Below are 25,577 nucleotides of genomic sequence, written 5' to 3' on the forward strand. Positions count from 1 at the left end.
TATGGGGCATAAAATAGAGGAAAATGAACGTGCATAGCTTCTACTTCAAAGTCTATCAGATTCATATGATCAACTTATAATTAACTTAACCAACAATATTCTTATAGGATCACTAAAATTCGACGATGTCTTAACTGTGGTTCTCGGAGAAAAAAGCCGATGTAAGAATAAAAAAGATAGGTTGGTAACTTCAAAGCAGACAGAGGCTTTACAGATGATAAGAGAAAGATTTAGACCGTGACTCTAGTGAGAGCCAAAGACGAAGTAGATCAAACTCGAGAAATAAAAATAAAAATATTTACTACTTTAAATGTGGCGGTACAGAGCACTTCAAGAAAGAGTATACGAATATCAAGAAGAGTTCTCAAGGAAATGTGGCCAGTACTTCAGGCGGTGGTAAAATATTATTTAGCGAAGCGGTAACAGTTGCAGAAGGAAGGCACAAATTTTGTGACACGTGGATTATGGATTCAGGAGCGACGTGGCACGTGACGTCTCAGAGGGAATGATTTGATCATTATAAATCAGTCTCAAGAGGATCTGTATTCATGAGAAATAATCATGCCTTGAAAATCGTTGGAGTCGGTACTATTAAAATAAAAATATTTAATGGTATCTTTCTCATCATACAGGAGGTACGACATGTGAAGGGACTAATGAAAATCTTTTGTCATTGAGGCAATTGGATGATATCGGGTGCAAAACCCGCATCGAGAACAAGATCATGAAAATTGTGAAGGGTGCTCATGGTTATGAAGGTGGAAAAAATTGCTGCAAATTTGTATGTACTTTTGGGAGAAACACACAAAGAGGCATAACTAGTTGTTGCATCAATTGGTTCAGAAGAAAAATTAATAGTGTTATGGCATAGAAAGCTCGGGCTTATGTCAGAACGGGGGTTAAAAATTCTCTCAGAATAGAATCTGCTGTCAGGACTTACAAAAGTGTCACTACCTTTTTGCGAGCATTGTGTTTCCAGTAAACAACACAGATTAAAGTTTGGCACTTCCGATGCCAAAAGCAAAAGAGTATTGGAGATTATTCATTCGAATGTTTGGCAAGCACCGGTTGAATCCCTAGGAGGAGTGAAATACATTGTCTCGTTCATTGATGATTTCTCTAGAAGATGTTGAGTGTATTCAATCAAGAAGATATCAGATGTTTACCAGATCTTCAAAGATTTCAAAGCGTGGGTTGAACTTGATTCTGAAAAGAAAATCAAGTGTCTAAGGACTGACAATAGAGGAGAATATATCAGTGACAAATTTGATGCATTTTATCAACACAAGGGCATCAAAATGCAGTTTACGAAGGCTTACACAACTCAACAGAATGGAGTGGCGGAGCGGATGAACATAACAAGAGCCATGTTGAGGACTGCAGGTCTAGATAAGTCGTTTTAAACAGAAGTAGTTAAAACCTCTTGTTTTAATATCAATCGTTCTCCTTCAGTGGCGATTGATCTGAAGACTCTGATGGAAATGTGGACTGGAAGCCGACTAATTATTTTCTGCATATATTTGGAAGTTCTGTGTATGCTCTGTACAATGATAAAAAAAGATTGAAGTTAGATTCGAAATCAAGAAAATATATCTTCTTGGGTTGTGCTGATGGAGTAAAGGGGTTTCGCTTGTGGGATCCTACTATCCACAAGCTTGTCATCAGCAGAGATGTTATTTTCGAGAAATATAAAGTAAAAAGAGACAAAGGTACGCTGAATTCAGAAACTATTATATTTCAAGTGGAAAATAAGACAGATAAAGATCAAATTTCTTGTAAAGCAGCACCGAAGTACAATGAACAAGAACATCTTCAATATGAGGTTTTCAATATTAGGCAGTCAACTCGAGACAGAATATCACCGGGTTGGCTTTCAGACTGTCTCACTGAAAATAATATTGCATATTTTCTATTAACAGATGATGGTCGGCCATCAAGTTTCCATGATGCTACTCAAAGATCGGATGTATCCCTGTGGATGACAACAATGCAGGAAGAATTGAAGGCATTAAACAAGAGTAAAACTTGTGATCTTGTTACACTACCTCGAGGGAGATAAGCCATTAGTAAAAGATGGGTCTATAAGATCAAGCGTGATGGAAATAACCAAGTGGAGCGGTATCGTGCTAGATTAGTGGTAAAATGGTATGCTCAGAAAGAAGATGTTTACTTCAATGAGATATTTTATCATGTGGTTCAACTTACAACACTCAGAGTAGTGTTGGAATTGTGTGCGATGTTTGACATACATCTAGAAAAATTAGATGTGAAAATGGAATTTCTTCTTGGAGATCTTGAAGAAAAAATCTATATGCTCCAGCCAGAAGGTGTTTGTAAAATCCTAGATATTTTAATTTTATCAGGATAGTATATTTTTGGATACTAGGATTTATCTCATTTTAAGATGTAATATTTGCAAGATTTTTTTTTCAAAGTTTGAGTGGATAATAATATCGTGTATATTTTTTTTCAAAATTTGAGTTATACACCGGACATAGACCTAAGATTTGATATACCTGAATAAAGATTTAAGCAAGAAGATGACTCAATCTTGGATTCCAAAATCTTGAAGAATATACCATAGAATTTTCGAATTATTGGATGATTTATTATGGATTTTCGAAAATCATTCAATACAGGGAAGTCTACACGATATAAAATACAGGCTTGGGAAAAATTTAAAAGTTTAACTACCAGGATTTTTAAAAGAAAAATATAAAATCTTATCTTGGAAAAAATACCACTAAATTTCGAATTTAGGTAGGGAAATAATTGGGATTTAAGAAATATAATTTTATTATATTGGGGAATAAAAAGTCTACCGAATATTGGAAATTAGACACAAAAGTCGAAATTTTTGCAGCCTGGACAAGGCATAATTTCGAAATTTATCCAAGGAAGATATCCAAATTTCGAAATTATTATCTAGGATCAGGGATAAAGATTTAGATTAGATCACGATTCTAGGTGAAGATTTGATTCAAATTCAAACGCACGGATAAACTCGATCGAGATAGCAGCCAACCCCTATAAATAGGAGGGCCTATAACTCGAAAATTCACACCATTTTCTACTCCAAATTTTCGAGTTTCTCTCCTAGTTTTCTTAGGATTTTCGAGAGTTTGCTCTCTCCGTGTGCGAAGAAGCGAAGCGCTGCTGCAGTCCAAACCCGAAGCTAGGGTTCGAAATTCCAGTGAAAGATTCCTTTCTATTCACGTTTTTCTCATCAAAGATCAGGTAAGTGGGCTTGTTTTAAATGTATAATTTCGGTGTATGCATTTTCGTTTTTTTTGAAATTTCGGTCGAGTACAATTCTCTTTCTACCCCTTCTGGTTATGATTTCTGCATGGGTTTTATGTTGACACTGTGAGGATTCAACTGGATATGGGAGGGAATCCCAACTATGATATGACCCTCATACGGTGGGGATATAACCGATTCGGCCTCGCCCCCTTAGAGGAATAAAAATTAGGGACTGAATTCAGTAAACCATTGAAAGTAGAGGAATCTCAGTGTCAGGTCAAGGATACGAATGTGGTACGAGTCAAAATATGCATGGTGTGTGTGTGCATTTCGAAATTTTATGTGCATGTTGTTGTGTACTCGAACGGCCCCCACTTGCTGAGTATTTATCAAAATACTCACCCCTTACACTCCCCTCCCCAGATAAATCCGAAGAGCAGGTTGAAGAAGAAGAGTCTGAACAATTCTGGGGCTGGTGATTTTTTTTAAATTTCGAGTTTTGGCAGTAGAGGATTTTCGAATTTTAGTTCTTAAAATTTCATGTAAGACGTTTCCGCAATTTATTTATTTTTCAGTTGTAAAAACAATGTTTACAATTTGCGAATTATGAAAATAAACTGGTTTCGGTTTATACTATGCTACGAGGCTGGTTGTTTTTCGATTGTGTGATTGATGAACAACGCCGGTGTCAACTAACCCCGGTCTCGGGTCGTGACAGTTTTGCGGAAGAAGAAAAAGAGAACTTGGTTTGTAGGTTGAACAAATCTATGTACAGTCTAAAACAGACGTCGAGTTGTTGGTACAAGAGATTTGATTCCTATATCATGAGCCTTCGATATAATAGACTGAGTGCAGACTCTTGTACATATTTCAAGAGGTCTGGTAATGATTATGTCATTTTACTATTGTATGAGGACGACATGTTGGTAGTAGGCCCCAAAAAAAAATCAGATCCAAAGATTGAAGGCACATTTGGCTAGAAAATTTGATATGAAGGACTTGGGACTAGTAAACAAGATTCTAGGGATGCAAGTTCATCGAGATAGAAGATCTTGCAACGCTTCAACATGCAAGATAGTAAGCCAATTTCGACCTTTCTTCCTGTTAACTTCAAGTTATTATCTGATATGTGTCCTAGCAGTGAAACAAAGAGGATGGAGATTCTTGAGTACCATATGCATCAGCAGCGAGAAGTTTGATGCTCGCCATGATTTGTACAAGACCGAACATTGCACAAGCAGTGGGAGCAGTTAGTCGGTCTATAATGAATCCTGGACAAGAGCATTGGAGAACTGTTAAAAGGATCCTTAGATACATTAAGGGTACCTAAAATGCTGCATTATGTTATGGAGGATCAGATTTTACACTCAGGGGATATGTCGATTCAGATTATGCAGGTGATCCTAATAAGATGAAATCTACTACTTGTTATGTGTTTACACTTGCAGGGGATGATCAGTACACCGAGTTTCAAAACTGCAAACAGTTGTAGAGTTATCTACAATGGAGGCAGAATACATGGCAGCTACTCAAGCTTGTAAGGAGGAAATAGGAATTAAAAAGTTATTGGAAGATATCAGAAACAAACAAAAAAAGTTTCTTTGTTTTCTGACAGTCAAAGTGCGCTGCACATCGCAAGGGATCCAACCTTTCATTACAGGACTAAACATATTGGAGTTCAATTTCATTTTGTGCGAGAAATAGTAGAAGAAGGAAGTGTGGATATGTAGAAGATTCACACAAAGGATAACATATTTGATGTTCTGATCAAGTTTGTGAACACTGATAAGTTTGATTGGTGTAGATTCTCAAGTGACATAGCGGAAACGTAAGCAGCGAGGAATGAAAAGATTGAAAGGATATGTGGAGTTCTGTGATTCTCAATCAAATCTTCAAGTGAGGGAAATGTAGGCAAATGATTGGTTGGTGGCAGACAACAAATAAATGGTGGTGGTGGAATGGTTGGCTCACATGTTAAAGGTTTGTCAAAATGGTAGAAAAATTTGAAACGGAAATATGCATTCAGACGAGGAAGAAACATGTGTTCAGACTAAGAATTGATAGATGCATTCCTTCATAATTCAAGTATCCCTTCATTTAGTTCTTTATCTCATCTTATAGCATTTGAATGCTTAGTTCTATAACATTTGTGAGGTTTTTGTTCTATTATATGAAGAGAGTGTGTTTTCTATTTGGAAACATAGTGAGTGGTTGTATACCATAAAATAATATAGTGGAATTCTTTTCATCTTATCGGTGGTTTTTACCATAATATTTTTTAGAGGTTTTCCACGTAAATATCGGTGTCCAATTTATTCTTTATTTTTATATTTATTATATCAAGTTGTCGTACGTGAGAATAACATCACTGATCCTTAATCACTTATTATACTGATTCTATAGGGAATGTTTGGATTTGGACTGACCGATAGACTTAAATAATCTATCAGTTGGGCTTCATCTGTAAGGTCCAAAATGCGATAACATAATCCAAGTACATGCAAATCTAGGAAAAATGAGAAATGCCTAATTAAATTATTTTAATTACATTTATTAAATGTGATAGGCATGTTTACATGTTTAAAGTATGATTTTCTACTAGAATACATAAAACATTGTTTTAAAATTTATTCGAGACGCGATCGAGAAACGGAAACATGGTACCGTAAAGGGAAAATACTTTTATTAAATGATTATTTTTAATTTTTTAATATATAGTATATTTTATATGGTATTTTTGAAAATGGTGCTTTTTGAGTTGTTTTTACTCGCCGAGTCGTATTTTAAACCGGTAATAGATTTTCTATGAAAATATGGACTTATTGGGAACTCGGCTAATATTTTCGAAAACTTTCCTAAACAAAATATTGTATCTACATATTATTGGGACTAATGGGCCTAATATAATATGATTATTGGACTTAAACTTGTACCATGTATTTTATATATCAAACAAGTCCCAAAACCCTAATCTACGCACACTAAATCACACGCCACTCACCTAAAAAAAAGAAACTAGGACTCTCTCCATCAGCAACACACACACGCGTTTTTTTAGGCAAAATCATGTGAACCTTGTGGGAATTTTAGCAAGCTTTGTCCCTCGTCTCTCCGCCAACGTTCCTCGCATCGCAAATTGTTTTCGTTCGTAAAATAAGCAAAAGCACGCCTTAATCTTCCTTCACTCATCGTTCATACCATATTATATGTATTTATACATGTTTGCATGAAAAATATGATACACTAGCTTATATTTTCGTTTTTATAGCAAAACATGAACAAAACTAGAGTTTTCATCTTTTAAAATTCATGTTTATGATGCACAAAGGGGCTGCCATTATAGGACTATGGGAAGGGACGTTTTTCAACATGTTTAAAGGTCTATAGATGCATATGTAAGGGTTGGACAAGAAGGTAACAAAGTTGAACGAAAATTGGGAAGCACATGGGAGCTAGGGTTTCGGCTAGGGTTTCCTAGAGGGGCGCGGCACTTATCTGTTGTAGGGTCACGTCCAGGGGTCCCAAGAGGGCTGAGTTGGCGCCAAAATGAAAATATGAGTAATACATCTTCAAAATACATGTAGTGAGTTATCTCTGTTAGCTCACAGCGAAGGGAAAGGGAGACTCGACGGTTCACTGTTATTATTGTTCCCTATCCTCTCAACCAAGTGTTGAAATGAATAAAACCAACATCTCACAAAATTTAGTCAAATAGTTCAACCTAGGCAGCGCCGCCGATATAGATGGAAAATTGAAAACTTAAAAAATAGACATTTAAATTAAACAATTAAATAACCGATGGGCTGTGTTTTAAAAATTAATAGACGATCGACTTTTTTAAAAGTTTTAATTTAATGGATAATGTATGAATGATGAATATATTTTTAGAGTTTCTAATAAATGGCGGGTTAACTTGACTCAACCCCTAACTCAAACGGATTATCTTATTTTGACCCACTTTCAAATGGGTTGTTATAACATTCTCAACCCACCTTTTTATCAACCCACCTTTTTATCATGAAGGGTTAAGTTAGCCCAACGAGTCAAATCCAAATTTACGTGTGCTTATAAAATCATTATTTTCTGTAAATATTTTTTATTGGCGGAAATTGAAATTTGAAATTACTTTTTTGTATATTTTTATTATTCCTTATTTTATAGGGTACTCGACTTTTTTTTATATAAATTTAAGTTATTTAGGATAGTTATCTATAGATATTTATTTAATTAATTTGAATAATATATTGCTTACTTTTGTGAGCAATTTTCATTTTTGTTACATAAGTTATCAAATAAATAATTAGTAAATTAATTAAAAATAAGGGTGGTAATTATAATTTTAAAGTGGTCACACCAAGATATATTTATTCTTAGGTGCTCTCTTTTATGATAAAAGAATATCAATTATAGTAATAAAAAATTATTACCGAGATAATAACTTTGGATCATAGTTGAGGATTTGGTCACTCAAAAGTCAATTTCAAAGAGCTGGAGAGTGTAAATAAATCGACATACATTGCTGCGCTCATTTTCTGGTTATTTTTGTTTGTTTGGTTTACGTAATAAAGTTTGGTTGGTTCGATTTGCTCCGAAAAATTCGATTAATTAGATTTTAGAAAGTTCGATTTGGTTTTAATTAAATGTTCACTTATATTACTGTTTAACATAGGATGAGACTAACCCCAACTACTTTTGTATCCTAACTCCACCTTTACTTGCAAACATTTACTAAGTATCAACAGGTTTCATTGCTATTATGTATATATAAATCCGATCATATAAATAAACTCGTTAATTTAATATAATAATCTGATTTCCAACTTATATTTCAACACATAGCGGTACAGAGTTAAGTGTTGTGTGCACTATTATAACACCTAACACAAAATGCATCGTAATAATTCAACACACAAAACTTTACGTAAATAAATCAAGACACATAATTATGTACAAGTGGTGCAGTGATTCAGAGAAAAAGATTCACTAGAAAATACTTTCAGTTTACAAAAACAATACTAATAAATAACCAAAAACTAACTCATTTAACACAACAAGGGATCAAAGTGCATCCAAAATATCTATCACCAAAGTAATCAAACAACTATGAATGAAAATTTTATGAAACCGAATTATTGTTCAACGAACAACTCTCAAAAAACTCTTCAACAAAATGAAGTGTTGTGGTTAAACTTCTTAAATAGTCCACAACAACATAGCAAAAACAGCGATGAGCTACACATATTCTTCACTTTTCTTTGTGCTCTCTTTCTCTCTCGTCACCTTCGTCTTCTACTCCTGCAGCTTCGTCTCCCTCTTTTGTTCAGAATACACCGCCACATCCAAAACTAAGCGGTATTCAGCTATCTGAGCATCATAATGTGCTATGAGATCTTTAGTAATGGCAATTTGCTTCAGGCCAAAGTCAATCTGGGACTGTAGAAACAAGGGAGACAACATGATATACCCAGAAGTGTGCACAGTAGATATTGAAACCATGTTGCCACCAGCAGGGGCAAAGAGATTCAGACCAAGGGAGATCCAGTTTCCTATTTTCCTTAAAGTATGCTGGTGATCTTCAAGAGTTCACTCACATCCGAGAGTTCCTCGTCTAAATTGCGTATAAAGCCCTGAGATTCGAGAAGCCCATAAATTAAAGATGGGAAAGGAAACTTCAGGGATTTCAATCCACCATCTGCATAATGTAGAACTGTCTTGAATACTAACTTCACAAAATTAAAGGTACTCTCAGTACCAATGACAAACAGAACATGTTCTTGTGGTCTAGTAACCACTGTTGTATTTGTCGAGGGAGTCCAATCCCAGATGTCAGTCTTGTGAAGCACATAATAAAAGAATGTCGAGTTTGCTGCAGATAGTCTCTTGGGATGGTTGGGAAAGCTTCGAATGAATCATCCCATGAGAAAAACAGTTATTTCATGAATGTATGGGAGAAAACCTTTTTCTTCACCAGTCGGAGTTTCATAGAACTCATAAATCACAGTGGGATTAAACTGGTACACATGATTGCGAACATACACTCGATCATATTTACCAGACCTTTTATCACCCAAACTGCATGAGAGGTTCGTAAAGAACTCCAGGATATGTTTCTGGCAATACGGAGCCACGACAGCAACCGTCGATAGAAGTCACCAATTCTTGAGAAACAAAATCAAGTTTTACCTTCCATAGGCGTCAACATCCACATTCTTCTTGTCAATCACCCCACGATTGACATAGATAGGCCACAGGGAATCTGAAAATTCTGACTAAAATTTCGAGTGATTTATTCAAGTCATACTCTTCAGTGTCTATGTTGTTTGGGATAATGCCATCATCATCCTCAAGACCATTTCTATCCTCATCAGCACTGTCATCATTAGCATCCTCCAATTCTCTACTTACCTCAACATCAACACTTTCCACAATATGCTCCGAAGAGTCAAAGTAGGAGCCAGAGGTACCAGACTTTCCTGGCCTATTGTCATCAAATTCATGTTGCATCTCTACATCAGGTTCATCATTTTAGTATGGACTTTCTTTAGAGATTTCTTCTCTCTTAATTTGAGAATAAATTGGGCAAGTGACTCTTCTTCATTAGCAGCATATATCGGTCCCTCAGTAGCCACAGTCTCTTCCTCAGAGTTAGAGTTGTCTCTGTTCTCATTTAGACCACCATCCATCGGACCTGTTGTGCTCTTTGGTCATGCGACCAGCTCAAAATCTCTATCATTCGAATCATCACCAGAGGTGAAGTCTGGATCGAGTAGAGAGGAAGTAGATGAAGATTTCCCTTTGTGTCTGAATCTCTTTGATGGAACCAAATCAGGGTCGTACCCTGCCTGTTGCTTTGATCTGTGCATTTGAGGTGAAGCAGGAAAAATATCTATTGAGTACTGAAAATTCAGGCAAGTCTTCGACATCAATTTCATTTCCAGACTGACTAGGAGCAATAGATTCCAAAGTTACTAGTTCTTCAGTGACTGCAACCATCGATAGGGAATTGAACTGCTATCCCGATTGAGGATCATCAGACGGTGTTTCCACACGTGGCAGAACACCAGTGCCTGCATCCCTATCACACGTTATGTCATGCTTATCATATTGACAGTCTGTCATTTATGGGAGAAACACAAGAAATTCAGAAAAAAAAAATATTTACGATGTTGATGGTGAGAGCGAAGACAGATTTCAGAGACGAAGTTAGGTTAATGATCACATATAGAAAATGAATATAAAAATGATCAAATAAATAAACTTGTGTCCAACGGTAATAATTTCGATATTAGAGAAGCCGCTTAGCAAAAATTTCATCTCATATCTAACGATAACAAAACTTAACCCACCAAAAAACCGCTCATTTCCTAACAAAATTTCATCTTGCATCTCAACACCATCAGTCCACTAGAAATCACAAATATTTGAAAATAAGAAGGTAGTGTTTTCTCCATATGTCTTAAACTGAATACTAACAGCTCACTGAAAAAGAGAAAATCACATAATCATTAAAATACATGTCTTAATTATGCATTAAATATGATGTAAAAAATGTCAACCAAGTGATCAAATTGTGAGGTGTTTGTACTTGGTGTTGACCATATCTCCTAAAAACACTCTCAATCTTGAAAATGATTTTAAGGTCTTTTTTCCTGCACACTCTTAGGCCACTTAAATCACATTTTGATTAAGAAGTGGTAGCTCCCAACTAGAATAACAGTCTCTATTGAACTTCTCTAAGTAGCTTTGGACTCAGAAGTAGTAGCTCACACACTAAGATAACAGTCTTCATTGGGTTCCTCTAGTTAGCTCTTCCATCTTTCTTGACCCTTTTTTATTTTTCTTTAATTTTTCCAAGTCACTTTTCACATGAGAAATGATCATGGAATACATGAACATCCATCAACTACTTTTTGAATTATTCATAGCACATACCATGGCCATGAGCGTTGATTGAAAATTTTTAAGAGAGAAACTGGAAGTACACCATGAAATGGTCATCGTAGTACAAACAATACACAACACAGGACGAATGATTAAATGCAATATGTCTAATATCCTACAATGCACATACATGTTGGATGTCGTCATAGATGTTCCAACATCCACGACAACACTTGTGAGTGGTTATTGTGCACACAAAATGAGAGACCGTTTTGCTGAGGAGTTTTTCAAGTAGAGAACTCATGAGTTATACATTTTTTATCACATAAAGATGAAAAGTGAGAGTTTTCGAACTCTTTACCATGATCGGTTCTGATTTTTCCAACCCTCAATTGTGCATGTTGGTAATCCTTGCAAGTAATTTCTTAAATTGATAAAAAATATCCGACTTTTCTCTAAGAAAGCTTGCCTATGTAAAACGTGAAAAGTTATCTACTCATACGAATGAATATTTTTTACCTCCTAAGCATTCCACAATCATCAGACCCATAAGATCCATATGTAACAGTTTAAGGCAGCGTGTTGTGCAAAAATGTTGCCACATTTGATGCGGCACCTGTGTTTCTTTCCTTCTTTACATGCTCCACAAACATACAATATTCCAAAGGTCAGATTATACATATCTCGCTCAACATCATATTTTACCAAATCCTTCAATGTATTGAAGTTGGCATGTCCCAACTTTTGATACCACAAATTGAGTTCATTAACTTTTGTATGTCTGCAAGCGTGTTCTTCTTCCAGTTGATAGCAGTAGTCGGCAGATCTTGTCTTTGTCATAACACATGCATTAGCTTTATCAAAAATTTCACAAGTATTTTTTTGAAACTTAACATGCAAATCATCATAAAATAATGGACTAATGCTTATTAAGTATATATTAAGTCTCTCGACATGAAGGACGTTGTGAAGTTTAGAGAGTGGGGACTCATTCAGTGTCTTTTTTCCAGCAATCTTTCTTTTTGCATTACCTTCAGAGGTTACTCGGCCACTCTTTAGTTCAACATAAACAGTAAAGTGATCTTTCGAACATGTGATGTGGAGTAAGCACCCACGATCGAATTACCAAATCCTTGTAATGTTAGTTTTAAAAGAAGTATAGATAACAGTGCAATGAATTTCCGCCTTAGGTACAAAAAGCTTCTTCACAGAAGTTCTTTTGTCGGTGGTGTTGCGGTTGGTGTTGTGTTACACTTTGCTGTCATTTCTCATCATCATTATGGAATCAAGCTTGGTTGAGCTTGAATTGAACTTAGCAAGGGTCTGTGTGGCCTTTTCAAGTTTAGCCTTGATCTTGTCCATCTCCAGGTCCTTCTTACTTAAGATCACATCAATTCTGGCCACAGAACTTTTCAACTCAATTTTTTTATTTGAGAGGATCGAGTTCAATTTATTTCTTTTAATCCAATCAACATGTTGGATTAAACGTGCATGAGTGAAAGCAGTACTGGAATGGTTTACCTCCTGGGAAGTTCTCATGCGTCAAGCTGACTTTGCGTCGCTTGACCTGGTTGGCTAAATGGGTTGTAAAATAGTGACATCAGATCTTAACGGGTAATAATGTCTATATTCAGGAAAGGACGGATGGTAGGGAAAGGGTAAGACTGATCTCTAAAGGATATGAGACAACACCAGCAGATAGACAAGCACCTCCCCGGACTCATGGGCCTAACAGCACGACCCATTAACACCCAAGTAGGTGCACTCTACGCTGTCACAAGTATAAGGAAATAAATTTACGCCTTGACTAACAGCTATAGCTTTTGGTCTAGTGGTAAGCGCTTGATCCTAACACAACATATAATTCCTCGTATAGTTTTTGTACATTTTCCAGGGTAAAATCTTCTTCATCAACTTCCTAGGTTTCCAGATTGCTTGAATCAGTTGAGGTTGTCACATTAAAGCAGGTCGAGCTTGACGAGTCTGGAGAGATGTTCCTACCAGGTGTTATGATACCCAACGCAACATCTGGTAGATTAACTTGCATCCAACGTTTCTTTTTCAATAGGTTATACAAGATGTATGGTTTTACCCTTCACTGAATTCTTGTTCTTCATTAGATCTTCATCACTTAAGGAGACATTCAATCCTTTGTTTTTGTGAAGTCTATTTCCACACTCATTTGCATAGTTTCAAAAACCAATGCATTCTTTTCATTGTACCAAGTATAACCTTTTGACATCTGATTGAATCTTTCCTTTATTCCTCGATCAAAACTGTCCTTGAGTGTATGACATTATCTGAGTTTTCTCATGAACAACTATGCTTGGAAATTTTGGTTGCTGACCAAATTTCTTATTGTATCTTATCTTATTCAGGTAGTCTCTAAACTTCTTTGTGATTAATGAGATGTAGTCTTGACACATATCAGACTCGTGGACTTCTGAGTTTTCTCAAAAGCAACTATGCTTGGAAATTTTGGTTGTTGACCAGTTTTCTTATTGTCTCTTATCTTCTTCAGGTAGTCTTCAAACTTCTTTGTGATTAATGAGATGTAGTTTTGACACATATCAGATTCGTTTACTTCCTGATAAAGTTGAAATAGATCATTGTAGGAGTCATTAGAGACTTGAAATGCAATATTCTTCCCTTTGTTTTTCTTCTATAAGTACATGTTCATCTCAAAAGTTCAAAGAGAGCTTATCAGTTCATCTTGTCCAAGCTTACTGGTGTCTGGGGCTTCATCAATTGCACATATCTTGATGTTAAAGTATTCTAAAAGTGATCTTAGAATTTTGCTAACCACTATCTCATTTGAAATCAGACCACCAAGACTAAAAACTTATTTGGCAATATCATGAAGACAACGATCATAGATAGTAATTTTCTCAGCTTCTTCCATTCTCAGAATTTCAAACTTGGTAGTTAGCATCCTTAGCTTGGTTCTTCGCACACTTTCAGAACATTCACAATGTTTTTGAAAGATTTCTCATGCATCCTTGGCAGAGACACAATTGGTGATCAGACTGAACATATATGTGTCACCATAAGTGAAGATAACATTAAGTGTCTTTGAATTGAATTTCGAGATTTGAACTTCATCAGTCGTCCATTAACTTTCTTGTTTAATCAATCTGCCATCATCTTCATCAACAGTCTTTGGTGGAGTCTAACCATCGACACATGTTGCTATGTCCTTTCTTCAATAGATTATATGTATAGCCTCATTTTGACTTTCTAAATGGTGTAATTGAATCCATCCAGAACTAGTGGTCGGAGTGTCATGCTGGCAAGTGGGATGTCTATAGTACTTTTTCTGTTAAGCAAAAATAGTCATAATCTCACCTAGTAACGTCAAGTATCCGCTCTGATACTACTTAAAAGATGGTTGTTTAACATAAAAATACAGTGTAATAGAGGGACACAAAGAATTATCCAGAAGTGAACACATTTTTTGTGTGTGATATTGTAGCACCTAACACAACATACAGCGGAATAATTCAACGCACAAATATTTACCTAAATAAATCAAGACACAGAGAATTATCCAGAAGTTAACACATTTGTGCGGTGCCTCGTGGCAAAAGATTCACCAACATATAATTTCATTTTTTAACCACAATACTAATGAATAACCAAAAACTAACTCCCTTAACACATCTAGGGATCAAAGTGAATCAAAAATATCTATCACCAAAGTAATCAAACAACTATGGATGCATGAAGCCGAAATCTTGTTCAACGAACAACTCTCAAACAACACTTCGTTCAACGGAGTGTTGAAGAATTGTTGTGGTTTAGATTCTTCAACACTCGATGACAACACAACAAAAACAGTGACGTGCTACACAGAGATTCTCCGTTCTTTTTTTGCTCTCTCTTTTTCTCTCATCGTCAAAAGTCTCTTTTATACGGCCTCTATTCTTCAATATATATATATGTTCTTTAACCTAAAATTATTCATTGAATAGATGCTTACAAAATATGGAAACAAAAGTTTCATTAGTAAATAAACTCTTTTAAACAAAAAGACCGTGTTTGGAGATAATATAAATCTTATCATAAATAACATTAGTCTAGAAAGACAAAACTCTATATTTTTATGCACAATATTATTAAAAAGAAAAATATAATCAAAGAATAAATTATGTCTCGTATGCCAAGACAATTTTCCTTTCGCAACGTAAATTGAACTTCAAAGCAAAGTAGTGAAAATAATCTAGTATATGCTTGTAATGTGCTGATTCAACTTTTATCAACTTAAGAAATGAGAAGGAAAAAAATATGTTTTGTCACTAAGCAACGTGTATCTCAATTAATTAATTAAAACGAAGGAATCTGCAATCAATTAAATCTGGCTTCTTCATGAACCAACAAAATCAGACAATTAACATTAACACCTCTGGTCCCCATAATAAAACTTGTCACTTTTCCATTGACAGCACCATCCAAAAATTCCTACATTTTCATGACTTCAAATTAAAATAATGGCCTCTCGTAAGTTTGGATCACAAGACTTTAAATTACTATGCCGTATATTTGTATGTATCGCCTTTAAATGTTCCTGTTTGACAGATTGTCAATATATATATATATATATATAGCACAAAATGGAGTTGGAGGATTTCGTTGTTTCCGTATTTTCTACGTATCTTATGTGAACATGCGTCATACAAAATATTCAGGAAAATTTCAAAAAATGGGACCCCATCTCTCTTCGGGTGGTGACAGATCATCGATCATTTGCATATTATCTATATTTCCCACAATGCGTGTCTCCTTTATTCAGGGGTGTGGCTCTACTTTCTTTAACCAGTGTGTTGTACACTTTGCTGCTTTTAATTATTTAATCTTTTTCTGTGGTTGTTGCCAACCATATCATTCCCTTCTTTTCTTGTTCTGTACTTCGAATTATCATTTATTCAATACATATTTAGTTGAAACAGTTTGTCTTGTAAAGAACTTTGTTATACTTCAGGCTAAAAGTGAGTCATTTCAGTCATGGCTGCTGCTGCTTCTGATCAGGTATGCTTTTTCTTGATTTTGTATATCTTCATGAAATTTGGAGGAGGATTTGGTTGCCGATTTCTTGTTTCTTATCATCAAGAAGGTATAAATGGTTACCTGTTATGATAGTATTCGATGGCTAAATTCTTGTTAAACTTTTATCATTGGACTCACTTTTACTAGGTGATACTTGGAGTTCTGGTACAGGTGATCTGTTTTTTTATGTGCTCGTCTTAATTAGAGAACTGAGGAATCCCAAGAAAATTCATATAAAGATGTCGTTGCAACCCGAAAGTCGAGTCGGGATCATCCAAAATCCAGTTATTTTTGCCAGTTCTCAAAATATGATATCAAGGTTCCTAATAGAAACTTCGGAAGTAGATTAAATTTTCTCACATTCAATTTGGAGTGGAGAGTCGTATACAGATTAATGAAAATCACTTCTTGTTTGGTACAGTGAGTAAATATCTTGATACAAATGAGTGGACAGCATGCATATGGTTGTCACATACCATCTTGAATAGACAATTTAAAAGGCAGCAGGAAATAAGCCTGATTAATCACCTTTTTTTTGCTTTAAAATTTTTTACTTTAGAACTTTCAACCTGCTTACTTTAGAAATTAAAAGGCAACTGGAAATAACCCTGATCAACCACCTTTTTTTGGTTTTAAATTTTTACTTAAGAATTTTCAACCTGTTTATTACTGTCCATTATTCAATTCACTTTTTCTTCAATCATGCTTTATTTTGCATATGCTGATGATTTTTTTTCCACTATAAAACAGATGACTTCTTGTTGTTCACCCATTTTATTGTTAGATTCTTATATATCACATATAAATTTGTAATGCAGGAAAGTGTGAAGGAACTGAAAAGAATTGAATCCGAAAAAGTAGAAATCATGGAACCTAAGGAACCAGAGTGTGTAGCAGCCGAATCAGGAGAGAAGACCGAGGAGAAGAAAATTGAACCTCGTGTGGCCGAAGAAGTCAAGGAGATCAAAACAGATGAAGAGCCAAAAGCTGCGGAACAAGAGACCGTAGCAGCCGCATCAACTGAATCAGGAGCGAAGATCCAAGAGAAGAGTGCTGAACCTACTGTAGCTGACGAAGCTAAGGAGATTAGAACATATGAAAAGCCAATAGCTGAGGATGCAGCTGAACCAACAGCACAAAAGGTCGATGATAAGCAAGTAAAATCTCCTGCGATCGAAGAGGAAACTAAAACTGAGGATAGCCCAATTACAGAAGGGACAAAAGAAAGTGTTCTTGAATCAGGAAAAACTAACACTTCAGAACCCAGTACTGAATGGAAATCAGAAGATAAAACAGGAACTGGGTATGCTGCAGAAAAGCAGGAATCAAGATCGGAATCGGTTGAAGAAAAGAGAGAGGAACTGCCAAGTAAAGCTGAAGAATTACGTGCCGCAGAGGTGGAAACAATCGGGCCGGATGATGTGAAAGTTTCAAAAATTTCCGAATCTACTCCTTTAGTGGAGGAGAAGCCACTCGAGCAACCGGAAGTTGCTGAACTGACAGTAAAAGAACCTATAGTAGTTGACCTTGTCAAAGATGTCGAGGTTGAAACAGGGATCGATAAAGTTGAGGATTCCAAGTTGCCTATTGAAGTGGAAGGTGCAAAAGAGGAAACCATTGTGGTTGAGATTTCAGATCAAGTCGACTCAGATACTCCTGAAATCAAAGTTCTAGTAAAAGATGTTGAATACTCTCCCTCAGGTGAAGTTTTAGAGAAGACTGTTGAAACAGGAGCAGAGAAAATTGAGCCCAGAAAGAATGAAGTGGAAACCGAAGAAAAAAGTGTCGTAGCTGATAAATCATCAGCTGAGTGTGAAGGGGATACAGAAAGGACAGCTCTTTCGGAAGCCATTTCCAGGGACATAGAATTGGCCCCAGAAAATGAAAAGAAAGAAGAGACAGTAGCTTCAGGTGAAACCAACACAGCTGCAGAAGTGGATGATAAGGCAGAAAAGGAAGCAACAATTACTGAGAGAGAAGCGAAGGAAACCAAGTTAGAGGAAGAGAAAAAAGATGATGAAGCCGTAAAAGCTGATGCACAAGATTCAAAATGTACCAATGATTCCGAGGAAACAAAAACATCCCAAGATGTTCCTAAAGAAGATGTTCCAGTCAAAAAGCAATCAAACAATATCATCAAAATGGTGAAGCATTCACTCGGGAAGGCCAAGAAAGCAATAACTGGGAAATCCCAGAACTCAAAAGCACCTGCAGCCTCGGAAACAAAGGATGAGCTTAGCAAATAATGCATCAAAGTGAAAAGGGTTGGCGATATTATTTATTTTCCATGTGTGACTTGTGTTGATTTTGCTGTTTTGGATTGTCTGCATGAATTGTTTGTGTTTACTCAGTGTTTCGCGTAATGTTGTTCAAACTAGGAAGATTTCTTTTCTCGTATATTTTACTTTATCAATTTGGTGCTTTGTGTATTGATTCAAGATGAAATTTTATTTATTGGCCGAGCATAAATATATTTCTGTTACATGAGTTCATCTTAGTGTTCCTTTCATTGTTACAGGCATGCCGCTGCATGTTTTTTTTGTTTCCGTATTACCCCCAGCAACAACTTGAATCTTTTCTTAAATCTCTAATATTAAATTTATCGTCACATTAGTCCCCAATGCATATCAATATATCATGTATAGAAGGAGCAAATATGATTTTCTTAACTCCTCTCTATTATATTCGAAATCGTTTATCTTTGAATTAACTCGAAATTTTCGACAAAAACTAATCATAAACAAACTAGAAAATTTTAATTTCTATAGAACAGTAATGCCTATCCAAGATCTATCAATTAGTAACAGAATCAATAATCACCTGCCTAGAGACAATGACATTAAGTATATTATATTATGGGATGGAATATGCAAGATGACAAATTAGGAATGTCAATGAGAACCGAAAACATGACGAAAAACAGAGCATGCCACCTTTTAAGTACGAGAACTCGCAGCAAAATTATCAGCACATACATGCTTCTGGACATAAAACAATGGCTTCTCGCTTTCTTTATGGGAACAGATCAAGGCAGCAATAATTGAATGGTGGGGGATAACATGCGCTGTAAATTCACCAACTTTAACATTATATAGATCTATAGAACAAAATTTAACGATGAATAGAAGCACAACATGACAGTGAACAACAATCAGTTAGTTAGCTCAGTTAAAACCATTGGCTTTTCAGGACTGGAGTCTCTTAGGCTGAGCATATGAGCGTTCAAGATAAGAAACAAGATATCATAATGATAGAGGAAGCGATAAACAAGCAGCTGGTGAAGCATCTACACGGAAGATCCTTGCTTCACTTCACCCCCTTGACACTGGGATGCTGTGTAACAGTCGTTTAGGATCAAACCGTGAATTCCAGGAACCAAAGTTCCGGCCAAGGACAAATCGACTTTATATCTCTACTACCCCAAGAGCCCAGGGGAATGCCTATCCAAAGTGCTTCCATGAAGAAGCAAAATTTTCTGTCCATTTTTCATCTTTTTGGTTTCCCCTTGACATACAATATAAGAAGTGGAAAATATTCAATGTAATTGATTAAGAAACATTATTTACATTGCCATGATTTTTATTTTTATTTTTAATAGCATACGGCCTTGTACAACATTATAAACGTGTCTAACTTCACATATCAATGTAAAAGATCTTATTAAAATACACGGGACACGTCCATACACATATTTCAGCACCTTCAAATTGAAAAAAACCTTTCACTGAAAAAATGTAAGTTACAGATTGCTTTCCAAACCAAAATTTGTGCTGCTAACCTGGCTAACTTATATTCCAACCCGTTTTGCTAAATCCTACTTTCCTGAAACTTTTTGACCCACTAGTCATGTTGTTGAAAATACAGTACTAAAAAGGAAAAGATTGTGAATCTCTATTACAAACAACAAAAGCCGTGTACTTTGTAGCTCAGGCCCTCAACAGAATTCGGAAAACAATGATCACTATCATACCTTCCACCTCGTGTGTGTTCAACAAAACTGAGACTTCAGAAGAGCACAACATACATAAATAGATCCCGAGGTAAAATGCTTCTAATCTCTTCCGTTCCACCAAAAGTAGTTAATTCATACATTAATCACAACCTGATTCAATAACAAACCATTAGTTATTATAGAGTACGCTGTAATGCGTGAACTAAGAGGTACGTGCAAACAACCGAGTAGATGCATATATTATGGCTCACCAGCTTCTTTGGTAAAGTCAATTGCTGCAACAGAGGCAGATGCCGTGAAACCAACATCAGTAGCTTGTTCATTATCTTGCCCTACTGAGGGCTTATCTAAAACTTCGGTTGTGGTTTGCAACTGCACCAAAAAATTACAATGGTAGATGAAACAAATAAAATAAAACAAACATTGGCCAATATCAACTGAGCCGGAAGTTGAGCTTGTTAGCTATCATGGAAATGCTTTGTTCTGAGGGGCGGGGATAGGATGTATGAGAAGATGAATATGAATTATTTTATATCACAAGATGCTCTGTGATTTGTCAGTTATTCCCTTACCTTTCCCTCCAATCCACTTGAGAAAAAATAAAATTTGGAAATCTCACTGACCTTCCTATTCCCTTTCAGTCCATATAGCTCTCAATGCAGATGAAAATAAAGGTTTTCATTTTTTTCCTATTTTTTAGTCAATCTTAAAATATCAACTACAACTCCTCTTTTAGATAACAGTTAGCTCACACAAACAGAATGATCAACTGAGAGAATACGTAAGAAGAACCCAGAAATCAATTTCACCATTTCAACTGGGAAATCGACCAAATAAGTAATTTCCTTTCAAAAAACATCATCATTGTCAATCAAATTAACATATACATGTAATTAACTTTCATAATTCATTTGATGAGATTTTCCATCAGTTCACGTTTTGGCACTCTACAATCAATCTTAGTAAGCACTGTCATAATTTTCTTTTGATCATCCTTCCTAGCTCAAACAAGTTTAAGAGCTCATACTTGATCTATACTGCTATTGCCTACAGTAGTACTCAAAATCCACCAGTTTTTCTTTCCAAAATGCATGGCTGAAGATGAGTTCATAATTTTCTTTTGGCCATCAGTAGCTCAAACAAGTTTAAGTGCGCATACTTGGATCTTCACTACTATTGCCTACATTAGTACTAAGATTCCACCAGTTTTTCTTTTCGATATATATGGCTGATCATGACATTTCTAGCCAAAAACAGAGTAGAATGAAAGAACACAAACCTGATTAGATTCATGATTTCTTGAGCTGCTAGATTCAGCATTGCCGATGATTAGAGAATTATTGAGAGTCGATGGATCCCCAGAATTCAAGTTTGGAGACGGACTCTGAACTTCATTGTGCTTTGCTATCCTAGAGTTACTTAAACCCATTGTTAAATCTATTGGAGGCCGATTTAATGGAACCAGGGGTACTCTTGGGGCAGAATTGTGAAGTCCTTGACTTGGAAAACCATATACAGGAAAATTATGACCTGAAATTCTTGGGAAATTAATGGGACCTGACATAGGATGTGAAAATTGTGCTGCTTGCATGGGAGGCACAGGAAAAATAGGACATCTCGGTGATGCACCAACATTCATGTCTAGCATACTTGTTCCAAAACCCAAACCCATTCCCATTCCCATTCCCATTCCCATACCCATACCCATACCCATGGGTGAAAAGTGAGGTACATGGGCAGGATGCATGTGTTGAATTCCCGGAGGAAACATCACCGGTGGCATACACAACCCAGCTCCCATGGACATAATCTGCATTCAAAAAGAAATACACCAAAAATGTAGGCCATTTGATCAGCTTCAAATAGAAACACAACACCCTAAAATCATATCGATGAAGCTAAATTATCGTTGAGGTGAATCATTGTAGAGAAAAAGAAAGCAAGAAGGCTAAAACGAGTTTATAATTTGAAAAAACGACTACATAGGGAAGTGTAAAAACTTCACCTAACCTGTACTTGAAGTTGAAGCGTCCTTAGATATTCAATGGCTTCATCAAGCATTGAAGCTTTATCAGCCTGACAAAATTGAAAGAAACAAAGCTGAAGGAATTTGGAAGTAAAAAATAATAAAGGCAGAAACCTTTGGCCACAGTCAGGTTGAGTTCATACGTTTTTAGAAGCGCAGGACACAAAATCTGTACTGGGTTTAGATAATGACTTCCATGTAAAGTAAAGGGCAAGTTAAACTCAATTTCAAACTCAGCCATACAGTACCCTCCTCAGACAAAACCAGTTAAGAAAACAAAGAAAAACAGATTTTGACTGGCAATAGAACTTAGAATCCAATTGGAGGGAAAATGCAAGACCATACAAAACGAGGATTCAATTTACAACTTTTATGTTTCTTAACTGATCAACTCGGTCTACAGCCTGAGAGCTACTTACAAAAAGATATTAAAGCAATCACTCGAATACATTACCTTATTGCAATTGGGTATAAGTTCTTGTAAAGCACGCATTTTTTCATTGATCCTATCCCTTCGCCTCTGTTTTCACATCATAAATGGGTTTCACTTTACAAGCAGAAATAAAAGCAAGTCGATTCAACTAACATTTGGATTATTCTTGCTCACCCGTTCGGAAAGATTATGCACTTCTGCTGCTCGGCTTCTCTTTGACCCTGTACCTCCAGGAGAAGTTGCCTTTTTAACACCAACACATTCAGTTTGAATACCCTGTGAACATAACAGCTAGAAATGGATAAACACTAAAAAACAGTTAAGTTGTAGCTTCTTTCACATAATCACTTACATCACTGCGGCACTCAAACTCCTCTATATCATGAAATTTTCTCTTATAATTAGGCCTTTTTTGAGAAGAAACTGTATCAGTGCAATTGTCGGAGCCTACAGAGGACGAAGCAACCACAGGCTCAACATTTTTCTCACTGTCTCGGACTCCTTTCAAACTGGCATGATTATTTGGAATAATGGGATTGTCATTCTTGACGGAAGAAACTTGGCAAAATTCTTCAGTCTTTTCAGCAGGAAGGGACTCCTTAGGTGCCTCTTCCATATATGGTCTTGAATTGCCCATCACACATACAGTTGGCTGAACACGAAAGCTAATGCCCTTTTGTGAATTACTTAGAGGTTCATCAAGTGCGGATTTGACAAGATTAAGCCCACTAGAAACAGAAACATTGTCCTTACTTCCCACTCTTTCCATTCCCAATGAAACCGCAGAAGGAATTCCATCATGGATTGGAGCTTTAGCTTTGACAAGGGATGCTGGTCTTGAGAAGTGGGAGAAATTCAACAGATTATTATTTGGAATCTTAATATTCGGCCACTCAATCTTCGTACTTGCAGACTCATTCGCCAAATCCCTACCCTGAGCTGATTGCCCAAAAACAGCATCTGGATAGATACTAGTGTTATTGCTAATAACATCTGAAAATTGAGATCCTAAGGAGGAATCGGATGTCTGGCCCTGCAGAGGCGGCCATGGACTTAATGTGTGAGCTTTACAAGACAAACCCTTCGAACCAACCCCATCACTGTGCAGATGGCTCACTGTATGATCATAACTATAACTCTTGTCCACTGATACAGCGCTATGGTGCATGGAAGACGTAACACCAGATGTTTCAGGTAAGACTTCAGAACGGTAATCATGTGGCAGGGCATCATCGAAGGGAAAATTTAACCATGGATCAATTTCATCATCCTGACTTAAATCTAGTTCCCCTGAAGGCACAATGGGTGAAATATCAATCAAGCTTGTCTCAACTTCACCAAATTTTCCAATCCTTGAAACAGTTGGATGTCCTACACCGGCATCCCGAATTCTAAGAGAATTAGACTGTAAACAATTACTTGTAAAGGTTCTTGCAGCCCTACTGGACTGACCTTGCATCATAGGCTGCCCATTCTCCCATACTAGCTCAACTAAATCACCATCGACTCTGCATAAAATTCCAACAATAACTCGTTACATTATAATAAAATACTTGAAAATCCACTAACTTCACATGAAACCTACCTAAATGAATCAAGAGAAAATGGATTTAATAAACAAAAGGTAAGAAATAGAGTGAAACTAAACCTGAGCTTACCTAGAAGAGTTATCAGTAGGACTTGTTTTCAGCTGGCCAGATTCAAGCTTTCCTCTAGCCATTCTTAAAAACTCTGACAGAGGCATGGTGGACAAATAATGCAACTGGAACTCAAAACAGCTGAAAATTTAATCACATGAATGTTGTTAAATAGGAATTTTTGTTCTCAAGATCCAATGGAACCAACTCCCTTTAGTGTGAGGTAAATTACATCACTAAGTGACTTAATTTCCAAACTTACACAAGATTTCGGCTAAATTAGGATGCGTGCAAATATAGTATATAAATAGAAAATACTCACCAACAAGCACCGCTAATTTCACGTACTTATGTCATAATCAGTTCAAAAAACTTAAAAACAAAAATCCATAGTAAGAGTTAAAAAGAACAATTTCAAGAAAAGTGAAAATAAAAAGGAAGTATAGTAGTGAGATTAAAAATGCTTAAAAACTACCAAATCTTGTTTAAGATAAAAATATATATTTTTAAGCAAATCCAATCATTAGAAGAGAAACCCACTTGAGATCTCATTAATTAATCAACAACTCAAATAATTTTATCACTTCCATCTCAACACTAAGTAAAAATAAACGAACTTCAAGAAAAAAAATCCACCTTTTTAATCAGTTCATCACCATTAAGTTCCCAACTCCTAAAAGATATAACCCTTAGGCGGAGAAATTATCGCAAACTCGAATGATTTTTTTCTTTCTTTGATCTTTCACCGGGAGCAATGACGATATTTCTTGAATCGACCAAAGGATTTTGCTAACCCAAATGCATCCATCACTCACGTTTTCCCGGTCTGAAGCTTTAATCTTCAGCTAACCTCCACGCTTTTAGCTCCTATTTCTTGAAAATACACACAAAAATATATTAATTTAGAGACTAGTAGAAGGCGGCGAACGGCTTGCCAATTGGGAGAAGCGGAGCGAAAAGCAAAGCGTGCGCATGCAGTTTATTATATATAGCAAGCTTTTGTATATAGCAAGCTTTTGAGCATAGCCAGATTGATAGAACTCATATTTCAAACAAGCTTGTAATATTTTGTGAATATATAAAAATTAAGCATATATACTTCATTTGTTAGAGGTTTCCCTGATTCTTAAACACATGAAATTTAAAATATCATAAATTTCATTTTTTTTCTTTGATATGAATAAAATGTTGTAAAAATATAGATATAAAAAGTTATATAAGACTTTATTTGTGAAATATTATTTAAAAATATTTGAATTAATATTAAGTAGATTATGAGTAAAATATTGTAGCCTCAATTAAAAGAGAATATATCTTTTGTGACACTGATAAGATCGGTTGAAGTATTTAGAAAGTGGTTGA

At 35.9% G+C, this 25,577-nt stretch overlaps 2 protein-coding genes across 2 annotated transcripts; one reads left to right on the plus strand and one right to left on the minus strand.

The window, feature by feature from the left end:
- The first annotated feature begins 15,897 nt into the window (after positions 1–15,897).
- Positions 15,898–18,659, plus strand: LOC140956466 (uncharacterized). Its single transcript, XM_073413205.1, has 2 exons — positions 15,898–16,149; positions 16,986–18,659. The coding sequence occupies exons 1-2, from the start codon at positions 16,126–16,128 to the stop codon at positions 18,411–18,413; spliced, it is 1,452 nt and encodes a 483-aa protein (XP_073269306.1). The 5' UTR covers positions 15,898–16,125; the 3' UTR covers positions 18,414–18,659.
- A 1,150-nt stretch (positions 18,660–19,809) lies between these two features.
- On the minus strand, positions 19,810–25,237 carry LOC140956465 (transcription factor PIF3). The gene is made up of 9 exons (XM_073413204.1): positions 24,852–25,237; positions 24,237–24,356; positions 22,931–24,086; positions 22,753–22,854; positions 22,600–22,665; positions 22,130–22,195; positions 21,399–21,929; positions 20,371–20,491; positions 19,810–20,269 (listed from the first exon to the last, which is right to left on the minus strand). The coding sequence occupies exons 2-9, from the start codon at positions 24,320–24,322 to the stop codon at positions 20,259–20,261; spliced, it is 2,139 nt and encodes a 712-aa protein (XP_073269305.1). The 5' UTR covers positions 24,323–24,356; positions 24,852–25,237; the 3' UTR covers positions 19,810–20,258.
- Positions 25,238–25,577: the final 340 nt, after the last annotated feature.

Source organism: Primulina huaijiensis, chromosome 14 (assembly GCF_012295235.1).
Source record: "Primulina huaijiensis isolate GDHJ02 chromosome 14, ASM1229523v2, whole genome shotgun sequence".
In the NCBI taxonomy this organism is placed as follows: Eukaryota; Viridiplantae; Streptophyta; class Magnoliopsida; order Lamiales; family Gesneriaceae; genus Primulina; species Primulina huaijiensis.